The sequence below is a fragment of the Halichoeres trimaculatus genome, unplaced genomic scaffold (genome assembly GCF_033239565.1).
Source record: "Halichoeres trimaculatus isolate MK-OKI-2021-1 unplaced genomic scaffold, fHalTri1.1 fHalTri1_scaffold_1, whole genome shotgun sequence".
Taxonomy (NCBI): Eukaryota; Metazoa; Chordata; class Actinopteri; order Labriformes; family Labridae; genus Halichoeres; species Halichoeres trimaculatus.
In genome coordinates, this window is record NW_027437179.1 from 25,936,409 (window position 1) to 25,957,197 (window position 20,789).

At 39.6% G+C, this 20,789-nt stretch overlaps 1 protein-coding gene across 1 annotated transcript in view; it reads right to left on the reverse strand.

The window, feature by feature from the left end:
* LOC141801192 (voltage-dependent calcium channel subunit alpha-2/delta-3-like) overlaps positions 1 to 20,789 on the reverse strand; it is a 38,096-nt gene that overhangs the window by 3,550 nt on the left and 13,757 nt on the right. Inside the window, exons 10-37 of the mRNA XM_074684188.1 lie at positions 19,152 to 19,212; positions 18,897 to 19,047; positions 18,732 to 18,806; positions 18,536 to 18,625; positions 14,367 to 14,480; positions 13,318 to 13,396; positions 11,222 to 11,355; positions 10,872 to 10,889; positions 8,615 to 8,686; positions 8,325 to 8,405; positions 8,144 to 8,218; positions 7,182 to 7,265; positions 5,343 to 5,414; positions 5,166 to 5,227; positions 5,000 to 5,067; positions 4,803 to 4,848; positions 4,591 to 4,688; positions 4,362 to 4,455; positions 2,766 to 2,861; positions 2,531 to 2,652; positions 1,879 to 1,956; positions 1,579 to 1,640; positions 1,456 to 1,500; positions 1,305 to 1,367; positions 1,033 to 1,103; positions 846 to 921; positions 705 to 745; positions 72 to 127 (exon numbers count right to left, since the gene is read on the reverse strand). Of these exons, the coding sequence (XP_074540289.1) occupies positions 72 to 127; positions 705 to 745; positions 846 to 921; positions 1,033 to 1,103; positions 1,305 to 1,367; positions 1,456 to 1,500; positions 1,579 to 1,640; positions 1,879 to 1,956; positions 2,531 to 2,652; positions 2,766 to 2,861; positions 4,362 to 4,455; positions 4,591 to 4,688; positions 4,803 to 4,848; positions 5,000 to 5,067; positions 5,166 to 5,227; positions 5,343 to 5,414; positions 7,182 to 7,265; positions 8,144 to 8,218; positions 8,325 to 8,405; positions 8,615 to 8,686; positions 10,872 to 10,889; positions 11,222 to 11,355; positions 13,318 to 13,396; positions 14,367 to 14,480; positions 18,536 to 18,625; positions 18,732 to 18,806; positions 18,897 to 19,047; positions 19,152 to 19,212 (2,184 nt within the window). The remainder of the gene's footprint in view (positions 1 to 71; positions 128 to 704; positions 746 to 845; positions 922 to 1,032; positions 1,104 to 1,304; positions 1,368 to 1,455; positions 1,501 to 1,578; positions 1,641 to 1,878; positions 1,957 to 2,530; positions 2,653 to 2,765; positions 2,862 to 4,361; positions 4,456 to 4,590; positions 4,689 to 4,802; positions 4,849 to 4,999; positions 5,068 to 5,165; positions 5,228 to 5,342; positions 5,415 to 7,181; positions 7,266 to 8,143; positions 8,219 to 8,324; positions 8,406 to 8,614; positions 8,687 to 10,871; positions 10,890 to 11,221; positions 11,356 to 13,317; positions 13,397 to 14,366; positions 14,481 to 18,535; positions 18,626 to 18,731; positions 18,807 to 18,896; positions 19,048 to 19,151; positions 19,213 to 20,789) is intronic.

Consider the following 20,789-nt stretch of genomic DNA (forward strand, 5'->3'; position numbering starts at 1 on the left):
TTATTCATTCATGACTCTCAATCTTTCTCATACATTCACAACAACTGACAGACGGTTCTTAGCTCAGTTACCTTTCACCGAGAGATCGACATTCCACCAGCTGTACAGGTTAAACTCTAGCAGGAAACTTTAAAGACAAAGACAAACACCATATTTAAATAAAAAACTTACTCCAGTAACTGAAGAAAATACTCTTGTTGATTCAATCTCCAAATCAGAACAAGGAAACTCGTCAGAAACATGGCTATGTTAACATAACAAGGGTGTTAACAATTGATAACATAGTTTGAAAATTAGGGCAGAAAAAAAAAAGTAACTATGAAATTTTAAACAATTTTTATTTATGTCAGAATTCTGACTATTTCTCTTAATCAGTCAGCGTTTTGATGTTAACCTCAGAACTGAGGGAGGTTGGCCGTAATTTTTTATGAAGACTCTGAAGTCAGAGGTCTCATAAACAAAGTCAGAACTCTGACTTGTGATTAAAGTCAGTCAGAAGTCAGACTTTGACTGCAGACAAAAACACAAATTTAAATTCAGCCATCAGCCACAGAATTTTGAAATTTTGTGACTTAAGCAATAATTTTGATTTATATATATTTACTTGGCCGCAGAGTAAAAGAGTAACTTAACTGCTGATGTTTTAACAGGTTTATAATTGACCCATGTGATAGAGGTTTCTTATTTTTTGTTGTTGTTCTTACATGACAAGTTCAGTCAAGAGCCACTTCACCATTGTGAAAGGCTGAAAAGGAGAGAAAAGCATTTTACATTAGAATTTGTGCAAATTTTACATTCATCACTCTTTCTGTGTCCAGGTTACTTCAGATTAAGTGTATACGTACATCAGATAAAGTGCGTGCAGAGTCGCTGCTCCCTGCGTATTCTCTGCACAGGGCCTGATAATCATACAGCGTGATCCTGCAACACAAACAGAGCAGCAGGGGTTAAAAACTGCAGCCTGTTTCAAGGTCAGCTTTAATGTGTGAATGTAGTGCAGGGCTCTGTGAACTGTTTTATTGAGAGTCAGACCTTTTGAAGGAGCCCATTTGGAGAAGTTTGTTCATTACAGCACCCTCCACCTCTCCGAAGAAGAGCCCTGTCTGAGAGAGAAGTTCAAACAGGGTGGATAAAAACATCCACACATATGGAAAAAAAACACAATTTCAACTTCAACTATATCCAGTTCTCTGTTCGTTTGAAAAAGAAAATTGTTGCAGGAAAAATAGTATTTTTTTCTGTGCTGTGGTTTTAGTGAATGAGCTCTCTTAGCTTGACATTTTTGAGGGTTATGTGAACATTACCTGAGATTGTTCCTCTGTGACCAGAATGAAGCCGTTGTTGTCGATGAGATAACAGTTAATGTCCTGACAGAGAGGAGAAAGTAAAGATCTTATTTTCCATCAATAGATGAGAGAACAGTTAAACAGGCCACACTGAGTTGAGTTGTCTTACCTCGTTATCACAGCTGATGCTACATTTTCCATCCAGAGCTGTACACTGAGCACAAAACAAGTGGGTTAGATTAACATCTGATCAGGAAGCTCCTTATGTGGTGATGAATGTGAGGTTAGTTACCTGTCTGCAGGCAGTCCAGAACTTCCTCTGAAAAAACTCCAGCTTCATCTGGATCCCAACAGCTGAGCACAAAACCAAACACAAGAATTAAGTTAAGTATCAGTTAAAGTGGACACGTTGCAGTGACAGCACCACCGAGCGCACATCAGTTTATACTGTAGATACATACGGGTTTATGGATCTGAAGAAAAATAAGGATTTCCTTTTGACAATATTTTAGGAAGAAACACCTTGTAACTGTGCAGTATCCAAAAATGAAATGTAATAATAAAAGATAATGAAAGAAAATGTGCTTGTTACCTGCAACAATTGGAGACTTCCTGTCATCGAGCAGCTGAATTGCTGTGCTGGCTAAAACTACGCTCTTATTTTCCAAAGCTAGAGAGAAGAACAGGGAAAAACAGGTTATATAGTGAGAGCAGCCTTGTGCCCACTAGATGGCGCTCTTCACTCAGCAGCCTCTGCTGGCAGTTGCAGAAAACTGCAGTGCCACTTCATTTCTTTTACAGAAATGGAGTCTTGTCTGAGTGTTTTTCTCCAGGTAGATGACTCTAATAAGTCTGATACCGGCAGTGATGGGACATTTGCGGGTCGGAAAAGAAAAGCCTGAGTGGGTGCAGTCTTCATTAACAGACAGAGGTGTTAAATGTTCGGCTAAGGCTGAATTCATTGTCCTGTGGCTGGCAGACAGAACACGAGCCACATTTACAGGATGAAACCTATAAAGTAAAACTCACAATCCATATCATAGAGCGAGCAGCAGAGAGGGACGCATTCAGCTGTTAAAATGCTGAATGACTGCAGCAACTAGATCAATTTCTAAGAGCACGTTTAATAAAGCTGCATATGATAACTGAAAGTTTTCACCGTCTTTTCTGTGTTTCAATTCAGCATCAAGTCACCAGTGCAGTTTTGTGAGCATTCAATCCGTCCTGTGTTTTCTCTTGCATACCTGTGCTGAAGGGGATGGAGTAAACGAACGTGCCGGGGACCTGCTCTGCCGCTCTCTTGTACCACAGAGGGAAGTGATCAGCGTTAAACACACCCTCCTTGTCCTCGGCTGTCAGGAAATCTCTGAGGAAGCATGCAAAGAAAAGCTGAGAGAGGATTGGATTCATTGAGCATGCTCACAGCCTGTCCTCGCGCTGTAAGTAATGATTAGAGAAATCTTCAGCAGAAACACTCACTGATTGGAGATCTGATCGGCAGGGACGAACAGGTTGGTTCTCGACAGGCCGGTGCGTGTTCCCAAGAAGGCGATCTCTACGCCTTTGTCTGAGTTCCTGTTGGTGACGACAGACGACAAAACAGTATTCAGCACTGCTGTCCAAAAACAAATACACAAGGCGGCTTTGAAATGAGGTTTTGTTTTTAAATAAGTTTACATAAACAGACCAGGTTATTTTTCTGGAAAAACTCAGATCTGCTGTTTTAACTGGTAAAAGTAAAACCCTCCATACAAGTGATGCCCCCATCAACTTGAAGCTGTAAGTTAAACATATGGAAGACATATGAAGAAGACGGCAGAGTTACGTCGAAGTGTCAAGGTTACCATACCTTTTTGTCTTTAAAAAAGAACACTAAAACATGTATATGGATAATCCACACATACATCTTTTCCAAAAAAGTAACGTCAAGGTTATTTTTTCAGAAAGTTTTATTTATATGGTGGGTTGTAATGGTTTTGTGGACAGAATTATTCATTTGAAGACACATTTTTTAAACCAACAGTTCTCATCATAGTGTTTTTCCAAACTGATTTATTTATGGATTTGTGATAAAACTATAATCAACCGATATTAATAAGTACTGCAAAAAAATTCCTTTTTTAATGTGCAACACTTGCATATTAAAATGTATTTCATGTTCTCAAGATATCCTTGTGTTCTTTGTTAAACCATTTAGATCATAATGTCAAATGCCAGTACAGGTTCATGTGTGTGTTCAAAATGTGTTTTTTTTTCCTGTTATTGTAACTTTTGTTCGTAAAGACTAAAGAAAACTAAAGGCATAAGTCTGGTATGAGTGATCAGGGGCGAACTCCACAGCCCTCACTCTGTGCCTCAGTAATCTCTGAAGTTAAACTGAAGCCAACGTGAAGCTTCAGCAGTTTGACAAATAAACTCTTTTTAAGTACAAAACGCCCTCTTTGTGTTACCCTCCCTGCATCGCTGCACCGTGAGGAAACTGTGTCTGCGTGGGAGCACAGAGAGGAAACTTCAGAGCAAAGGGGCGAGATCTGTGGAGCATACACTCTTGATTTTTGGTCATTTGAACTGATGAAGACACATTTCAGCTGCAGCTGAGCTGTGAAATGCATTTTTACACTGAGTGAGGTTTGGAAATGTTTCTCTTTCCCCATCTTTTACACTAGCACTGTGGAAAGAAGGGATCCATCTGCAGCCTGTAAGTACAAACAGATTAGAGCAACTTACATAGATGTAAAGGAAAATGTTACACTGAAAGGCTTTTTTTTTTTTAGTTTTTGAGACCATTTTTTTACTCTGTGTTTTCACTTCTGCTACTTTAATTTACTACACACTCTCATAAACCTTTCTCCTTTTTTCAACTCTCACATCAAATAAAGTGGATTCATATTTCTTGAGTTGAGGAAATTTGCTAGTTTAGATATTTTTGGCAAGAGTAAGAACTATTCATTAAATATTTTTTTATCCTCACGACAGATTACGAACATTTAATAACTTCTTAAATTAATACCTTAAAAGACACACATCATAAATGCCTTGGTATTAAAAATGAAGGTGGTCTCAAAAAGTTCTCACTCTGATTTGTTGAGAGCCAGTCCGGTCCAGTAGGCCCCGAGTGGAGCTGTGACCACAGCATCAAACAACACCTCCTGGATCAGCTCTCTGTCACCTACACGATAAAGAATCTGATCAGACCTTTTGGTGGAACAATCATCTTTTTCTGGCAGTTTTCCTTCGATGAACGCTTCAGATGATCACTGATAAAAAGTGACTACAATATAATAATATCTCATATGTGTCTTACACTTGAGGTGTGGTCTTTTTCCCGTCATAAACAGCTTGATGGCCTGAATCTGGGTCAGGTGACGGTGCTCATGCTGCTCCTCTGTGTTGCAGTAGGTCCTGTGGTCCAAACAGAGTCACACTGTTACATCACAGTCCTCCAACATCCCCAACAAACACAGAGGGATAACCTACATAACGCATGAATGCCCGCTCCCATAACCCCAGCATTACCATTCATCTGCCAGGGCGACATCTGGCTGTTCCAGATCACGGAGCCCTGAAAAACACAAGTCAGTAACGCTTCAGCTGTGTCAGCCTGGGAGAACTGATACAATAAGACCTCCCAAACAAGCAGGTCAGGGTGATGTGCCTCTCACTGTGTTCAAGCTTTTGTTAATGGAGTAAATGACAGAGCTGTAGTGACATACCCGCTTCAACGGACACATTGCCTCTGAAGAAGTATTTTCCATGACCTCTGGAGAGAGCAACGCCGACACTGGAGGAAAGAGAACAACCTGTCAGTCAGCACTTCACTGTGACAGGCACAAACTCACAGAGGGACGCTTTAGGAGTGTAATATAACTTTTCCTCCACCTGAATGGAGTGCCTTTGATGTCAGTGTAGTAATAGTCATTGTGCATCTTCAGGACACGCCTCTAAAAGGAGCAATAAAAGAAGCATGGATTAGATTTGTTCCATTAGTCCTGATACACAAAAAGAGCAGACTTCATCTGATAAGGAGACTCTAAACAGGTTTATCTGCTGCCTCACCCCTCGATCCACTGTTTTCTTCACCTCCATAGAGAAAGACCCCGTCCTCCTGTTCACCATGGCGTTACGCAGCTGAGAGATAAAACACACAAAGAGGCACAGAGAGTAAAGAAGTCCAGACATGGTCATTTATCCAGTGACCTGTAGGTGCTTGCATGACTGGAAAGGTTACTAGATGAGCTGATGTTTTTTGTTTTTTTTTCAAGTTCTGGATGGTTTAGGCCCACTACTGGACCCACAATTTGATCACAATGTAACATCAAGTGTTTGTTAGCTTGAGTTATACAGTCTTTCATCTGAACAAAAGAGCAGAAAAATCTCATATAATTACAATAAAGAAATAATAAAAATGTATTTTTTTATTAATCTTATTTTAATAGTTAAAGTTTCCTGTATTCTAATTCATACAAAGTGAAATACAGGTCTACAAGAATCAAACAGGAATCTGTTTGATTCTTGGTTATGGATCAAAGCTCACGAAAATCAGAAATTTTGTACTTCAAACTGTTAAAATATTTCCTGAGATTAATCCAAACAAATATTAACTGTACAGAAATTTACATCTCCTGTAAAGTGTTTATTCATTTACTTAGCACGTGGTTGGGGTAACAATACAACAAATTGTTTCATAAATGTCTGTGTTCAGCCTATAGGATTGCAGAGGTGTAATAGAAGCTGAGAACAGTGTTTTGTTTTGTTTTTCTTAAATCATCTTAAAAAATGTCCAACAGATTCTCTATAGGGTTCAGATCCACCAGGTTTGCTGGCCAACAGAACACAGTAAAGTCTTTGACAGCAAACCATTTACGGTTGAAGTTTTGGCGCTGTGGGCAGGTGCTCAGTCCAGCTGGAAAAAGGAAATCATCATTTCCTTAAAGGCTTAAAGTCAAACTTTGTACTGGATTATGGTGATGTTGTGTAGAAATGTGCTTCATCCAGCTGCCTTCAGTCCTTGACTCCCGTCTATCACTGTGCTATGAGGTTTATTACTGGCTGTAGCCGCCTCACCCACCAGCTAACATGCCTCCATTGAATATAAGGCGAATATAAAATATGCCCAGGCACTGTTAAACAGAATATAAAATTCTATTTAACAGTGCCTGTGTTATTAAATTGTAACTGTCAAAATAATTCCTGCACTTCAGTTTTTCAAATTGTTCTTATCTCATTATTTTGAATGTTATTGTTCTTGTCTGCTGTTGTCTTTGCTCACTATGATGTGCTGCTTCTTGGTCAGGTCACCCTTGTGAAAGAGGTCTTGATCTCAATGGGCCTTTTTACCTGGTTAAATAAAGGTTAAATAAAATAAGTGCTCAAAAATCTTCTCACAGACTTCAGACGTGATAAAAACAGTGGACCAACACCAGCTGATGACATGGAGCCCCAAATAATCACAGACTGTGGTAATTTCATACTAGACCTCAAGCGACCTTGATTCTGTGCCTCTCCACTTTTCTTTCAGATTCTGGGACCTTGATTTACATTTATTTATAAAAAGAGAAGTGACTTTCACCCAATTAAAAGGACTTTTGATGACTGAGTTTCAGTCCAGCTCCTTTTTTCCTTAGCCCAGAGCAAACGCTTCAGATGTGTATCTGGTGCAGAAGTGATATGTGATATAATAACTGACAGATTTTATTCTTACTGTTTTAATAGTGATAAACTCCCACTCAAAATGACGCATTTTATCATTTGAGATTTGTTTGACTTTTTCAAAGAATAGCCTTTACAAAGAGACCAAGCTTCTGTTTGTACTCCAAAGGCTTCAAGACCAGCCTCTAATTTAGTTTGAGTATGCCTTTTACAGGTGTTTTTGAGAGTTAAGAGGTCCACACTTACGATATCATCTTTGTCCTCCCACTCCACCTCAGACAGATCCACACTGCTGTAGTTGGGTTTTCTCCTCTTCTGGCCCTCCTGGTACTGCAGAGGAACGCAGTGGATGCAGTTCAATGATCCTGTATGTAGCAATGTTTTACTTAGCTCTAAGGATATCAGCCAGTCTGGTCTGAGCCCGGCGCTAAATCTCTATGTGACAGGTTATTTTGAAATTGAAATTAATCTATTTAAAAAAGCTCCACTTTGTTCAATCTTTTATGTTAAAATGAAGACTTGCTGTTTGCTCTGATTACTAAGCTTCTTTCAGAGGCTTTGCTGTGTAATTATTCACCAAATCGTCCGTGAAATTAACACTGTCAGGTAAATTAAAAATAATATACATGATTGATAGGAAATCCACGCTCAAACAAGTCTACATCAGAGCATTAAACTGTACTCGTCAAACTCGTCTACTGTACGTCGTCTGGTCCACAAGAAATGACAATCACTGACTACAACCACAACACAGTTTGAGCCACAATGAGACACTCACAAAGTACCAACAAAGACCAACACACACACACGGTTGCACAGAGAGGAATAGCACTAACACTGGCACACACAGATCCAGCAGCACAGCCTGAGCTCCTGAGGAACTTGTGTTCCCAGTGCAGGCGGCTGTGCTCTCTGCCAGCGAGTGTTAAGTTACCTCAGGGAAACCTCAGGCCAGCCAGCCCTATGAGTGGCCTTTATCCCTGCATGCATACATCAAAGGAGAAGGTGGGGATTACAGACTATACCGGTCTATTCAGCCTCCTAACCAGATTACACATTTGTCTCTGTGTGCCTTTGTTAACAGAGGCTTTCACTTCATCTTTTCCATTATGCATTCAGTAACATGGTCAAAAACAAAAAAGGGGAGAACGGGGTAAAGTCTGGGAATGCTGATGTGCTGTAAAATCAACATAAAGTGGGGCAGTTACCAAAGGCCTGAGGTCCGGGTGTATCAGGATGTAGCCGTTGTTTGTGACTGCAAATGCATATCCATGGATTCCCAGCTAGAGACACCAAATTAGAAGCACAAGGGAGACGTGATTGAAAAAGTGCATACTTGTAAATTATTTAAAAAAAAAAACACACACACATAAGAACAGCTGATTGTACCATATGTTTGGGAATTAGCTTCATCAGCTCCTGAAGAGGGATGTCTGTTCCTACGACCCCCAACAGGATTCCCTGGTTCTTCTGCATGAGAGGTTTCAAAACACAAACACACAACTTCAGAGAAAAAATGCCTAAATATTGAGCGGCTGTGGAAGAGGTGCTAAGGTGCTTCTGGGAGCAGCAACAAGAAGAGTAAACTTGTCAAGGCCCCTGCTAATCCATGTTGTTTTCAAGAAGCACAGTGTTGAAGTAAATGTGTTTTTCCTTCACTCTTTGACTCCCACACTCACCGTTTCATTCTTTGTGCTGAACACAGGCATAGCCACTGTCGTCATCAGACTGGGGCCAGATTTGTCATTCAGCTGGAAAAAAAGAATTTCTAACAGTTAACAGCTGCTGACAAGTTTTCATTGTCTCAGGTATGTGAGCATCAGTCAAAACAAAAATCAAAAGACAAAAAGTGTATTGCCAAAAGACACTTAGGCACATGGACCTGGGGCCAACTCAAGCACTGAGCCACAGTCGCCCCATTATGTCATATCCCACTCTATCATCCCAGTTTCCCCACTACCAGAGGCTCAAGAGCCCCCCAAAAAGTGAACACATGATGTAATTGATGAATTACTAAACATCATTTGGTATCTGCCTGGCAGGGTCAAATTTTCTTAGTTTTCCTCTGCTTTGTCAGTGAAGGAGACTAAGTGACTGAGACAAAGTGTCACTGCATGCAATTAAAATTCCCAGATGTAAAATGAAGGTGCTTTCAAAAAAAAAACATGCTCTAAGGCTTGAAAAATGCTAAGCTTAAATTGGCTACAAAGATAAAAGTAAACACATAAAAGACTAAAAACAGACACATCACATTTTACTTCATCTCTGGTTTCTAAGCACTCTCTAACAATACTTTGAGAGGCACTTTATAACTATTTCCCATTTTATAACAATAAAGAACCTGAAAACATTAGTTCAACAGAATCATGGAGCACCGTGAACTAGGGATGGGTACAGAGTTAGGTACTTTTATAGGTACTGACTGAATTCTGTCAAAGGTACCAAGTACCAATTCACATAAAATCAAAAGGTACCATATTTAGGTACCTGAATGCATCCTTGTGACTGTGAGGGAGTAGAAGAGTAGGAGATTTTCCTTGCTGGACATGAACACAGCATTGCAAGGTTATATATTGAAGAATGAATATGTTAAATTGAAAAAAATAAATAAATTTATTCTTCAATAAATTTATATTTTTTTACCACTATAACACAGAAAGTACCGAAAATTGGTACCGTTGAGTACCGGTACTGGTTGACAGGTACCGGGTATAGGTACCGTATCGTTTCAAATGTGAAAGGTACCCATCTCTACCGTGAACACAGTGTCTCCACTGTTGAACCTGAACCATGTGGTTCAGAGGAGAAGAGGAGACGAGGTCAGTACTCCAGGATGAATACCGACCTAATTAAGCACATGATATGGAGCTATTATTGTGGCCAAATTATTTGTGTGTGTGTATATGCATCCACAAATATATGAGCTGATCCACAAATATGTGATGTGTCACACATTTGTAAATATTTTACACATTTGTGGATCAGATCACATATTTGTTGATACATTCACACACATGCACAAATAATTTTGCTACAATAATAGCTCCATAACATGAGCCCTCCAAAAGTAGGTCTGCTTCACTGCTTCACCTCGTCAGTCAACGCAGCTGAGTGCCTCTGTGTTTGTGTGTGTGTGTGTGTGTGTGTGTGTGTGTGTGTGTGTGTGTATGTGTATGTGTATGTGTGTGAGAGTGTGTGTGTGTGTGCAGAACAGGTGTGAGCTGCAGAGTGTACTTGGAGCTGACTTGACAACATGAAGAATGTTGGGTGCTTAAATTCATCACAGCACACAATGGAGAAGGAAACTGGACTGCTTGGGTCTACACACAGACACACACAGACACACAAACACACACATACATTCATAGGGTTAGCCATGGACGCCTAACCACCTCTCTCCCTCTCTTCCTTGGTCTCCACTCCAATGTCAGTTTTATTACGGGCTTTAGGAGATAAAATGCAATGATCCACAGAATGATGAATGGTGTGTCTGTGGCTCAGATACAAGCACACACTCCAGAGGACAATCTCACAACCCTTCTGTGTGTGTGTGTGTGTGTGTGTGTGTGTATGTGTGCATGCTCATTGTCTCCATGCTGAGGAGAAGTATAATAAATGCTCCTCTGCTGCTGCTGCCCCTCAGAGAGAATAGCTTCTCCTCACTTTAGACTCTCAGGGAACCAGTAAAGCATAATATGAGCGCAGACAATAAGCTGCTGTTTAACCTCTCAAGTCGCTTCAAATTCATACAAATTAGCTCAAATACACAGAGTCCTTGTGGACACCTTGAGTTACTTGCCTATGATCTTCTCACAGGTTCTGGTTTTATTTATTTTTTTTTAATTTTCATAGCAACATAACAAACAGATTTCATATTTCTATGAACCCATCTCTACCTGAGAGCGTATGAAGATCCATTCAGGTGTAGATATTTACCTTATAAGCCATTGAAAGCTGTAAGAAAGAAAGGGACACAAAACCATAGACTCACTGAATGAGTTTCAGCCTTAATGCTTAGCACTGTCTCTGTGTACACAGATGGAGATCAGGGGGAGGGTCCATGCAGATTAATGAAGCTCATAATGAGGAATATTTACAGCAGCATGAAGAGTGATGATGAGACAGAATACACACACGTGCACATTTACTGTATGCAACAGTTATAAACGAAAAACACAAGAGTGTCTTTTAATATGATGTAACATGAACAAAACTAAGAAAGCTGTTTATTATCTTCTTAAAGAGAAAATTACAGGAGGCACTGAAACAGCTTTATGTTCACTTACTGCACTGTCCACGTACGCTTCTGTCCACACTGTGTCGTGTTCATGGTCGATGACTTTCGGGCGACTCATGACGTGAAGATACCTCATCACGTTCTCCTGAACGTCTGCTAACGTGGATATCTGGCTGAAATATCCTGAAATTTGACACATGAAGGTTTAACATAGTAACTGGGACACTTTATTAACCTCACTGATTTTTTTAAAGCTTTTTATGCCACATTCACCCATTCACACGACACAGTGCAGGCTGCTCTGTAAATGCTAGTGTTGACTTAATGTCTCACACACAGTTTGGCATGTGTGCAGCAGGAGCAGGAGTCAAACAGACAGAGCTGCCGCATTATTTAAAAAGTAGGGACCTGAAACTTTAAAGACTGATTTTGTCAAACTGTCTAAAAATGACAGTGACATCATGTGATACATGTATGAACACACTTGCTCTTCAGTGAATCCATTTAGTTTTGATTCATAAAAGCAAACAGTTAATAACACCAACTTTTAATAATCCATCTGGAAAACTCCCCAGATGCTTTGAAGGGAAAATTAATTTGTATAGGGGGTTGGGGTTGTATGACACTATCAATAGCGACTGTGATACAGGGGGGTCCTTGGTTTGATCACAGACAAAGGACTCCCTAACTGATGGAGAGACAGAGCCAGGATGAAACATGTGGCTGTGTGGTTGGCAGAGCAGCGATAGAGGTCCTCCTCTGTCTTGAGGAGCTTGAAGTGAACGCTGAGTGAACCTGTGTGCAGTTTCAGAGAGCTGCTGTGTTGGTGACTGTGTTCATTTCTGACTGAAAGGTAACATCTTTGGCCTCCGTGTATCCATTGATGTGTGTTCAAAGACAATAATATGAGTAAAAAATGAGATATTTGGGAATAATTACTTGAGAATGAAAAAAGAAAATGCCCAATCAACCAAAAATGTCACAGTACACTTCCAGGAGGGCCACAGCCTCCCCTGTAAAAGACCTCTGCTGTAGGTGATGGTTGTCAACTTGGTCCCTAATATAAGAAACGTTGATCCAAAAACCGATGTCTGACATTCTGTTTAGAAATATTTTAGCATTTTACTTTGCCTTTTTTTTTCTTGAGACATGGTTACAACAGGAGTGTAACAAAGTGAGTTGTGTTTGAACATTTTGGGGTAGAGACAGGCTGTGTGGTCACAAATATTGTCAAAACAGCAAAAAGGTCCGTAGAGTAAATGTCTGTTTTGTCTGTCTGCTTTATGGACTAGACACACTTCTTCTTCGGGTATGAAGAGCACAATTCTCAGTGCGAAAAAACAAAACCAAAAGCCTTTTACAAACAGTAATACAACCATTAAATCACACCCATAGAGTCCCTCAAAACTTTACACACCTGTCCTCCCATTGCTTTTAAATGTTACACTACGGGGGACCAAAGGACTAAAGCCTCTGTGCACAGGATGTTTGATCTTAATCTGCACAGTAACTATAAATGTGATTAAAAAGACAAAATGAGAACCTTTCTCCTGAAATATGGTGTTGCAGAAGTAAATGAACAGACAAACTCCAGAAAAGCACATTCATCTGAAAAGTACAGTTGTGCTGTAAATGTCCTCTCCTACTACACCGACATTAGTGAGCGACACAGGAGCCATTTGACTGTCTGTCAGCCCCTGCTGTGTCTGACAATGTTTCATATTGGACATGTAAGGTTACCCCACAGTGGGGGGCTATGGGGGAGGATGTTTGGGGCTCGTCCCCCCGCAGCCCCCCTGTGATCTGTTTTCCTGCCTGTGACTTTCCCTTCCAGAGGGCAGCGATGCGTAGCGCTGACACGTGGGAGCCATCAGCAGTGAGCAGCCGAGGGGGAGACACTCTGACAGGAAGAAGGATTAGAGCAGATTGACCTCTGACCTGCTTCAAGTGCCACTTCATTGCCTTCTGGCAGAGGGAATCTAAGCCAGCACACACACACAGAAAAGCACACATGGCTCACACATACACAGACAAACCGCACGAAAACCCGCACATCCTCCACCTATCAGCACCAAATCAGCATCAGTTCATATCCAACACTCTGACACAGCTGTCTGCAGGCATGTTTATCAAAAAGTCACAAACCCTTGTTGGCACAAGCCATCCATTTGAGGTTATCAGCAAACGCAGACTCTCGTCCAATCAGGTAAGGGAATATCCGCACCTGTGAGAAGGACACACAGATGTCGACATTTTTAAAGATTAAAAAAAATATGCAAAGTGGTGCGTCTCCTCAGTCCTTTATCTTCCTGTCCTGATTCTATCTGCAAGAAGTCACTGCATGTTTTTACATGCTCATGAGGAAACACGCAGCAGCTGTTTCTTCCACGCTCTCCTTTATTCTCTACCTTTTTCTGTCCATCTTTGTCAGTCCTTGAACACAGAGTTTCAGAGCTTTTTCTCCAGTTTGCACTCTGCAGTTAAATTAATTTTCTTTGTTGGGGGCTGTGCATGAGGGCATGTTCCTCTGTCCTTTTAAAGAACGCTGTGTGACACTTTGCCAAACGTGCACGGCTCATTGGCTCCAGATGCTTTGCTAAGCATAAAGCATATAGAAAAACACTGAATGGCTGCCATATAGCAGCCCTGAGGGTGTATGGGGAGGGGGTTGGGGGCGGCTCTCCAAATACTGGCCTGTACCCTGCCAAACGCTGCCAACACACATATGCTAGATAGGACTGAACAAAAGCCCCTGAGCTGTTGTTTTTATGGCTCTGTGAGTGGCACAGCAGTCCATTTTATTTCTTTTTCATTTGGGTTTTACAAAGAGAGGCTAACAAAAGAATTTAAACTGTCGAGGGAGAAGTGGGAGTGGAGAGAGAAAGATGAGGGACTTTGAGACTGAGCTGCTTGTACATACTTCAGTCTTTGCCCTTGAAAGCAGTTAATTTTCCATGCTTTATTCCTCTCAAGGGAAAATATTCCTCTGTTATGTGTCAACACAACATTGTATAAACATTGATTGCATTATAGAGTTATGAGAGGTCATGAAGGAAAGGAAATTGATTTCCCAAAACATCAAGCTCCAGCTGGCATGAAGGTTTTAAACGTGCGTCTGTCACCGCTGGAAGGAAAGTGCTGAATGAGCACAAAACCTTGAAAAACATGGAAAAACGAGAGAAGGGGAGACTCACCTTTCTCTCTGGCCAGTTGTACTTCTCAAAAACATCATCATACATTTCAGTTGCCCCGTCAGTCACTAGCATTATAGCCTGGCTGCACACACTGCCATGTCCAGTTTGATTAAACTGCAAACAGAGAAACAGCGCATGAAGATGTTCATTTAAAAAGGAAAAACATATTTATACATAATCACAACCCCAGCCCAACTCTAGCAGCAGCCACTGTTCATGATGATGATGATGTCTGATATGGCAGCTGTGCAGTCATCAATCAATGAAATATAAAATGATGTCTTGGTAAATGCTCAGAAGAGTGTGTTGTTTTATTGTGGAGCCAGAAGATGCATGGCAGTAATTAAGCTTTTTATTGACCTGTGACTGAATGAATGAATGTGGAGAGAAAGAGCTGCTGCAGTGACACCATCACAGGAGAAAACCTGCTGGGCTGCTACACCATCACACAGACTGAGTATCAGGAGGCCTGCTGAGCTCTCTCTGTCACACACACACACACACACACTTTGGCATTTCCTGTTCAAAACCTTGTTTGTTTAAATGTAATGAATAAAATTAAACTTTATTTTTAGCATTCTAAGTTCATGTTTGGCTGCGCATTTAAATGAAAAATTAAAATAAAGCATTGACAGATAATTCAGTTATTTAAATGGTAACATCTGCCTTTCATTTCTGTCTGATCAACTGCTACCTTTAAGCCTCTGTCAGTCGTGAAAATGAGGTTGTCCCTTTACAGCAAAAAGGAAAGAACAGTGCAGAAGAGTCTGTAAGGCTCTACCTCAAGAAGGACATAAAGGAAAAAGACTTAAAAATACCTTTTCTGGACAGTAGCTTATAAATAGCTAGAAATATTCAGATAACGGTAGAGTTACACAGGCTTGAGATAAAAATTGTTTAATGAGAATTATTTTTTCTTCAGTTACCTGAGGAATAAACAGGGCTTTACAATTTAGATGTTTACCTATAGCTTTGATTGTTACAAAATGTTTATCATCCCCTGGAGGCTCTGTCATCATTAAAAAAGCACACATCATTTCATAGCACAGTTTTAGGTTGTATCAGTGAGACCTGTCAGTGTAAACCAGCACGTGTAAGCCAAAGAGCCCTCAACATCAGCAGCATATGCATTGAAGTTAGAATTATTTTACCTCTACATATTATTTTTTTCATCACGTATATGAAAATGTTGTCTTTTTTTGTATTGGATGTTCAGCAGATTGGCAGAACACAGTCTGACTGAGCTAAAGTGACTCCTCTCAGAAAATGTCGGCATATCTTTGTTCTCTTCCAAAAAACACCTTGTTTTTTCTTGCAGCTTTATTTTACACTTTTTACTCTCTTTTTTCTGTCAAGTCATTTGTCTATCAATGCTGCTAAGCTTTAGAGTGTGTTACATCATTTGTTTCACAATTTGTCACCCTATTAAAATAATAAGTCATTTATTCAAGTTTTTGAGAAAACACAAAAAACTTTACCAATTACAGAGCGTATGATAATTATTAATCGATTCATGCATAGAGCAATGAGTGTCAATCATGTGACATTTAAGAATAAAGTGACATAGGTCAAATTTTCTAACATTCTGGTGCAATTTAGGCAACTTTTAACCTGGCTTAAACTGTCCTTTCATTTCATAGTGCAAACTCAAAACTGGAATTTCCCTGAGTTAAATTAAACAAATGTCAGGTAAATCAAATTAGTCAGGAGGCAATCCCTTTCCTCACTTTTCCAGGTCTTTTTTGCTGGGGTTTTTATTCAACTTAACCTATTTCCAACACTTAGTTTTTGACAACTTTTTGTAACCTGACTATTAACTGTCTTTTAATTCCATAAAGCAAACTAAAAACGTAAATAACGCCAACCTGAATTGAACAAATATTAGGTTAATCAAATGCATACTCATACATGTCCTACCAAAAAGCAAAAACATTTCTTTAATTTCAAAACTGCACAGCACATGTCACCCCACTGTTAATCTCTTTTCACTGGCTTCCAGTAGCAGCTACAATCAAATTCAAAGCTCTTCTTCTGGCTTACAAAACATTTAAGGGAACTGCTCCTGCCTTCCTGAGATCCCTCTTCCAGGTCTACACTCCTCGTCCACTATGCTCTGCTTGCGAAAGACGCCTGGTGCTCCCAGCCCAGCGCGTCTCTAAATCTCGAGCCAGACTCTTCTCCTCTGTTGTGCCCAAATAGTGGAATGAAATCCCTAACTCCATACGACCTGCAGAGTCCCTTTCTATTTAAAAGAAATGTCTGAAGACTCATCTGTTCAGGGAACACTTAGGCACTTAATCTAACCCTTTACCTCTTTGTCCTCAGGGGTAAAATGAGTCGGAAGGACCCAGCTCTTACCAAATTTTCAGCATTGACTACTGAATGCTGTTGAAGGTTAGAGTATATTGTTGCAGCAACTAATTGTGGTAAGCTGACTACATTATTCTACTAAAATTTTTCTTCTAAAATAAAATGAAAAATAAAATAAAGCTTCTTGCACTTAATGGCAGCAGCTGCAGCCAAGTAACTTGTAGCACTTTGTCGCACTAATTAGGTTTTCCCTTCTGTCTACTCCATTCTTGATTGTGTTGTACGTTGCTTTATTTCTGCTAACAGAAAGACGTGGGATAGCCGGGAATAGGTAGCTAGCTAGAAGTGGCTAAATTTGTAGTTAAACTATAACTTGTAAAATTAATTTAGACTAAATTACTTCACAGCATTAAACCCTAGCCTTAACCATAGTGAGCCTAATCACTCACCAGTTGAAACTGATTCAAGAATCATGTTTACAGCTTCTTTTGCACTACAGATTCTGTTTATTCTTGAAGCAGCCACCATCATGAATGCTTGTTAAATTGCCCAAGTCACACATTTTATCCACAATAATCCAAAATTTTGACTAAGGCTAGAAATAAAATGGTCGAAGTCACCCTCTTGACATAGGCCATTGTCTTGTAGGGCATTTAGTGCATGATCCTTTTAGCTAAAGAATCAAGCGATTTTACCAGAGATGACCAGCATTATCAAGAGATGATTTAAGCCAAAAACTTATTTTCATCCAAAATGACTTAAGCTATTATTTCAATAGGGTGACAAATTGTAAGTAAGAAAGAGCTTAATGTAAATGCTAATCACAAAAGACACAATCAATAAAGCAGATCATTATGTAATGGATGTTGATAAGAATCTAATCAATACCAGACCCTCTTTGTTTGAAAGATAAATCTTTTACCTTGTTGTAGCAACCTCATTATGGTGATGGCTGACATATTTTGTGATAATAAAATATTTTATTGTGCCCTCAGAGTTCACACTATCCGTCTGTGCTGAGAAGAGATGTTTCCCTCTCTTTGCTCCGCAGCACTGAGTATAAAAATGCTGCAGTGCCCCAAATGTGATTCTCCCTGATAGCTCTTTGATAGCCTATATTCTTACTTCACTCACTGGGCAGTGGTGTAACAACACATTTGAGCATCCAGCTACCTGATTACCATATTCATTGCAGCGCTTTAATTAATCTGACAAACGCAGAGGTAAGCGCTGCGCTCCCTCTGCCTCAGTGCTGCAGCCGCAGCTCGCCTGAAAAGCTGGAGATAAAAGAAGCGCAGCGCGGCTCCTGCTCTTATCTGCTCCGTGTTCCAATCAGCCCCCGTTATTAATCATTGACATTAATTAGAGCCATAAATCAGGCTTCAGAATAGATGTGTCTGTGTTTGGAGGGCGGAAAAGGGATAGCACTGGAGCGTTTCGACACACCTCCCAAACACATATATCTGAATGCAGTGTGTTACTTTTATTATGATTAGCTGAGAACACGCAGAGTGTTGTACATGAACACTTCCTGTCACTGGAAACAAATGTGGCTTGTAAAATGAAAGTTTTCCTAATGTTCTGGTCAAGTGGAGTCCATCAATTCAATAAAACAAATGCACGCTCAGATTCATTATTTCTCAGTCAAATAAATCAATAAATATATGAGACCTTATGTGGAAACTCATGAATACTTAACAGCATTGTCACATATTCAGCAAACAGTAAAAAGAACTGGAGGGTCTGCTGTATGAAACATTATTTTGGTGAAAATTAGACTGTTTGTGCAGTATACCCATCAAGCTCCCTGTGACAGATAAAGGAGAGGATAATTTTGATTCAAAAGTGCAGAAACTTACATCATTCAGGATCGTAAAAGCCTCTGACAGGGCCTCACCCAGCAGTCCGATCCCTTTAGCAAACAGCTTGTCTAGATGTTCACGGAAATGCTGACACATAAAAATGGGAAAAGAAGATTTTAAATTTTGAACAAATAAATTAAAACCTGATAAAACACATTTACAGCTATGAAATGTCGGCTTTACTGGCACTTACATCTTTGTTTGTTCTGTCGGCTCTGACTAGCGTGCCGTTCAAACAAGGCTCCACGTAGTGAATCTCTTGATTATACTAAGAAATATGAATAGCATTGACTGTGAACCAGTTATTTAAAAATACACATATGGACATAAATGTAGCAAAGTTTAAACTGAAGCTCACTGCAATGATGTTGAAGAAGTCGTCATCTCCCAGTGTGTCTAGAATAGAGGAGACAGTCTGTCTGGCGATGGTCAGCCGTAGTCCTTTCATGCTTCCACTGACATCCACTAAGATAACCACATCTTTAGGAGACGTTGCTGCCTGGATGTACCTGAGACACAGAGAAGAATCACACATTTAGACAGAAAAAAAACCTCATATGAAAAAGTGATGCCATGACAAAAGTGGTGTGTTGTATGAAGTTTTTAAGCTCACCACTTTCTGTTTCTGCAGTCAAAACCAATGACGCCATGCTCATCTGGATGCCATTTCACACCTTAAAAAAGATAAGAGGATAATGAATAAAAGGTATAAGGGGACAAAAAATAACATTTTACACTCTTAAAACATAAGCAAACTGACGCAGGAAAGTACAGATGGATCTGCTGTATCATCTGATATTTGCCTTGTAGAGGGACTAACAAACAATGAGCCATTCAACAACACCAGTAGCTGATGTTTATCTGTTGTTCTGCATAAGTTTAATGCTGGCGTGCAGGTAACACCAGCTGCTGGTTCTGCAGGAGAAGACACCTGTGAGACCAACTGAGAATTACACTGCTACAGCAGACGGATCAGAATATGCTTAGATATTCCCCAGTGACAGACCAACAGTGTTCCTTTAGTCAACGAAAATTATTACTCAATATCAACGTCAACGAACCTTTATCACGTGACGGAAACGGGAGGAGACGGGACGTGAATGGTGGTCATGTGACTAAAACTATAATTAAATATATAATGTAATATTGTTGACGAATAAAAACGGGACTAAATGTGGTTTACAAGATGAAAACTCTGCTAATATACGTCTTCATTTTCGTTAACCAAAACGAGATGGGACGTAATGTCATTGCGTTATTTAGTATCACTTTTATCTGGTACTATTTTTATTTCCTAGGTCGCAGTTCAGCGGCTGTTTCAAATCAGAGCATCTTCCGTGTCTGGAATTGAATGCATTCTTGAGTCTATAAGGTAACAGTAATATAATTATAAGATATCCATGTTTGACTTGTGAAATGGATGACTTAGAGAAATTTTTGGTTACATCTACTCCATACTGAGAACTTGTACTAAATTAAGTGGGTTAAGTAGAATTGCATTGCTCAAAAGAGATGAGATTAAAGTACAATCTTCATTGACTAAAATAGACTAAAATGTCATCAGTTTTCATTGACTAATACTATACAAAAATAATCATGGATAATTCTGACTACAAAAAGACAAAAATGCTCAGACTTTTAGTCAACTGAAACTTGACTTGACTAAAAGGAGTATAAATGTGACTAAAACTAATAAAAACTAAAATAATAGTTTGACACAAAGACTAGACTAAATCTAAAATTAAAACAGGTCGCCAAAAACAACACTACAGACCAGGAGGGCAAAAACTTCAACAACTCATAACTGAAAACATAAATAGGAAACCGAGACATGGCTTTTGACAAAATTGTTTTTTTAAACATAAGTCTCTGGATCAGCCCAAAGTCTTAACAATCTGTGCTCTCTAAAACTACGCAGGATTAAAGTATAAATTCAGGGAGAGCAGAAAATTATTTGTTTAAAAGGCATCACCACACTATGGAGACACTTTTCATCTAGTTTTCAGAATAAAATCAAGCATAAGTTTTTCAACAGTGAAATAACTTATCATGTTGTCGGTCATGTTATCTAAATGTCTTATTAACACAATGATGCATTTAGTAAAAGTGAGGCTAATTCTACCTGAAGCCATGAAGCCATGAAGCCATGAAGCACTACATTTCAATATTCTAATTATGACCTGTATGCTTCCAAATTTTAACCCCTCACCTTTAAGTATTAATAAAGTATTCTTATTTAAGTGTAGCATAA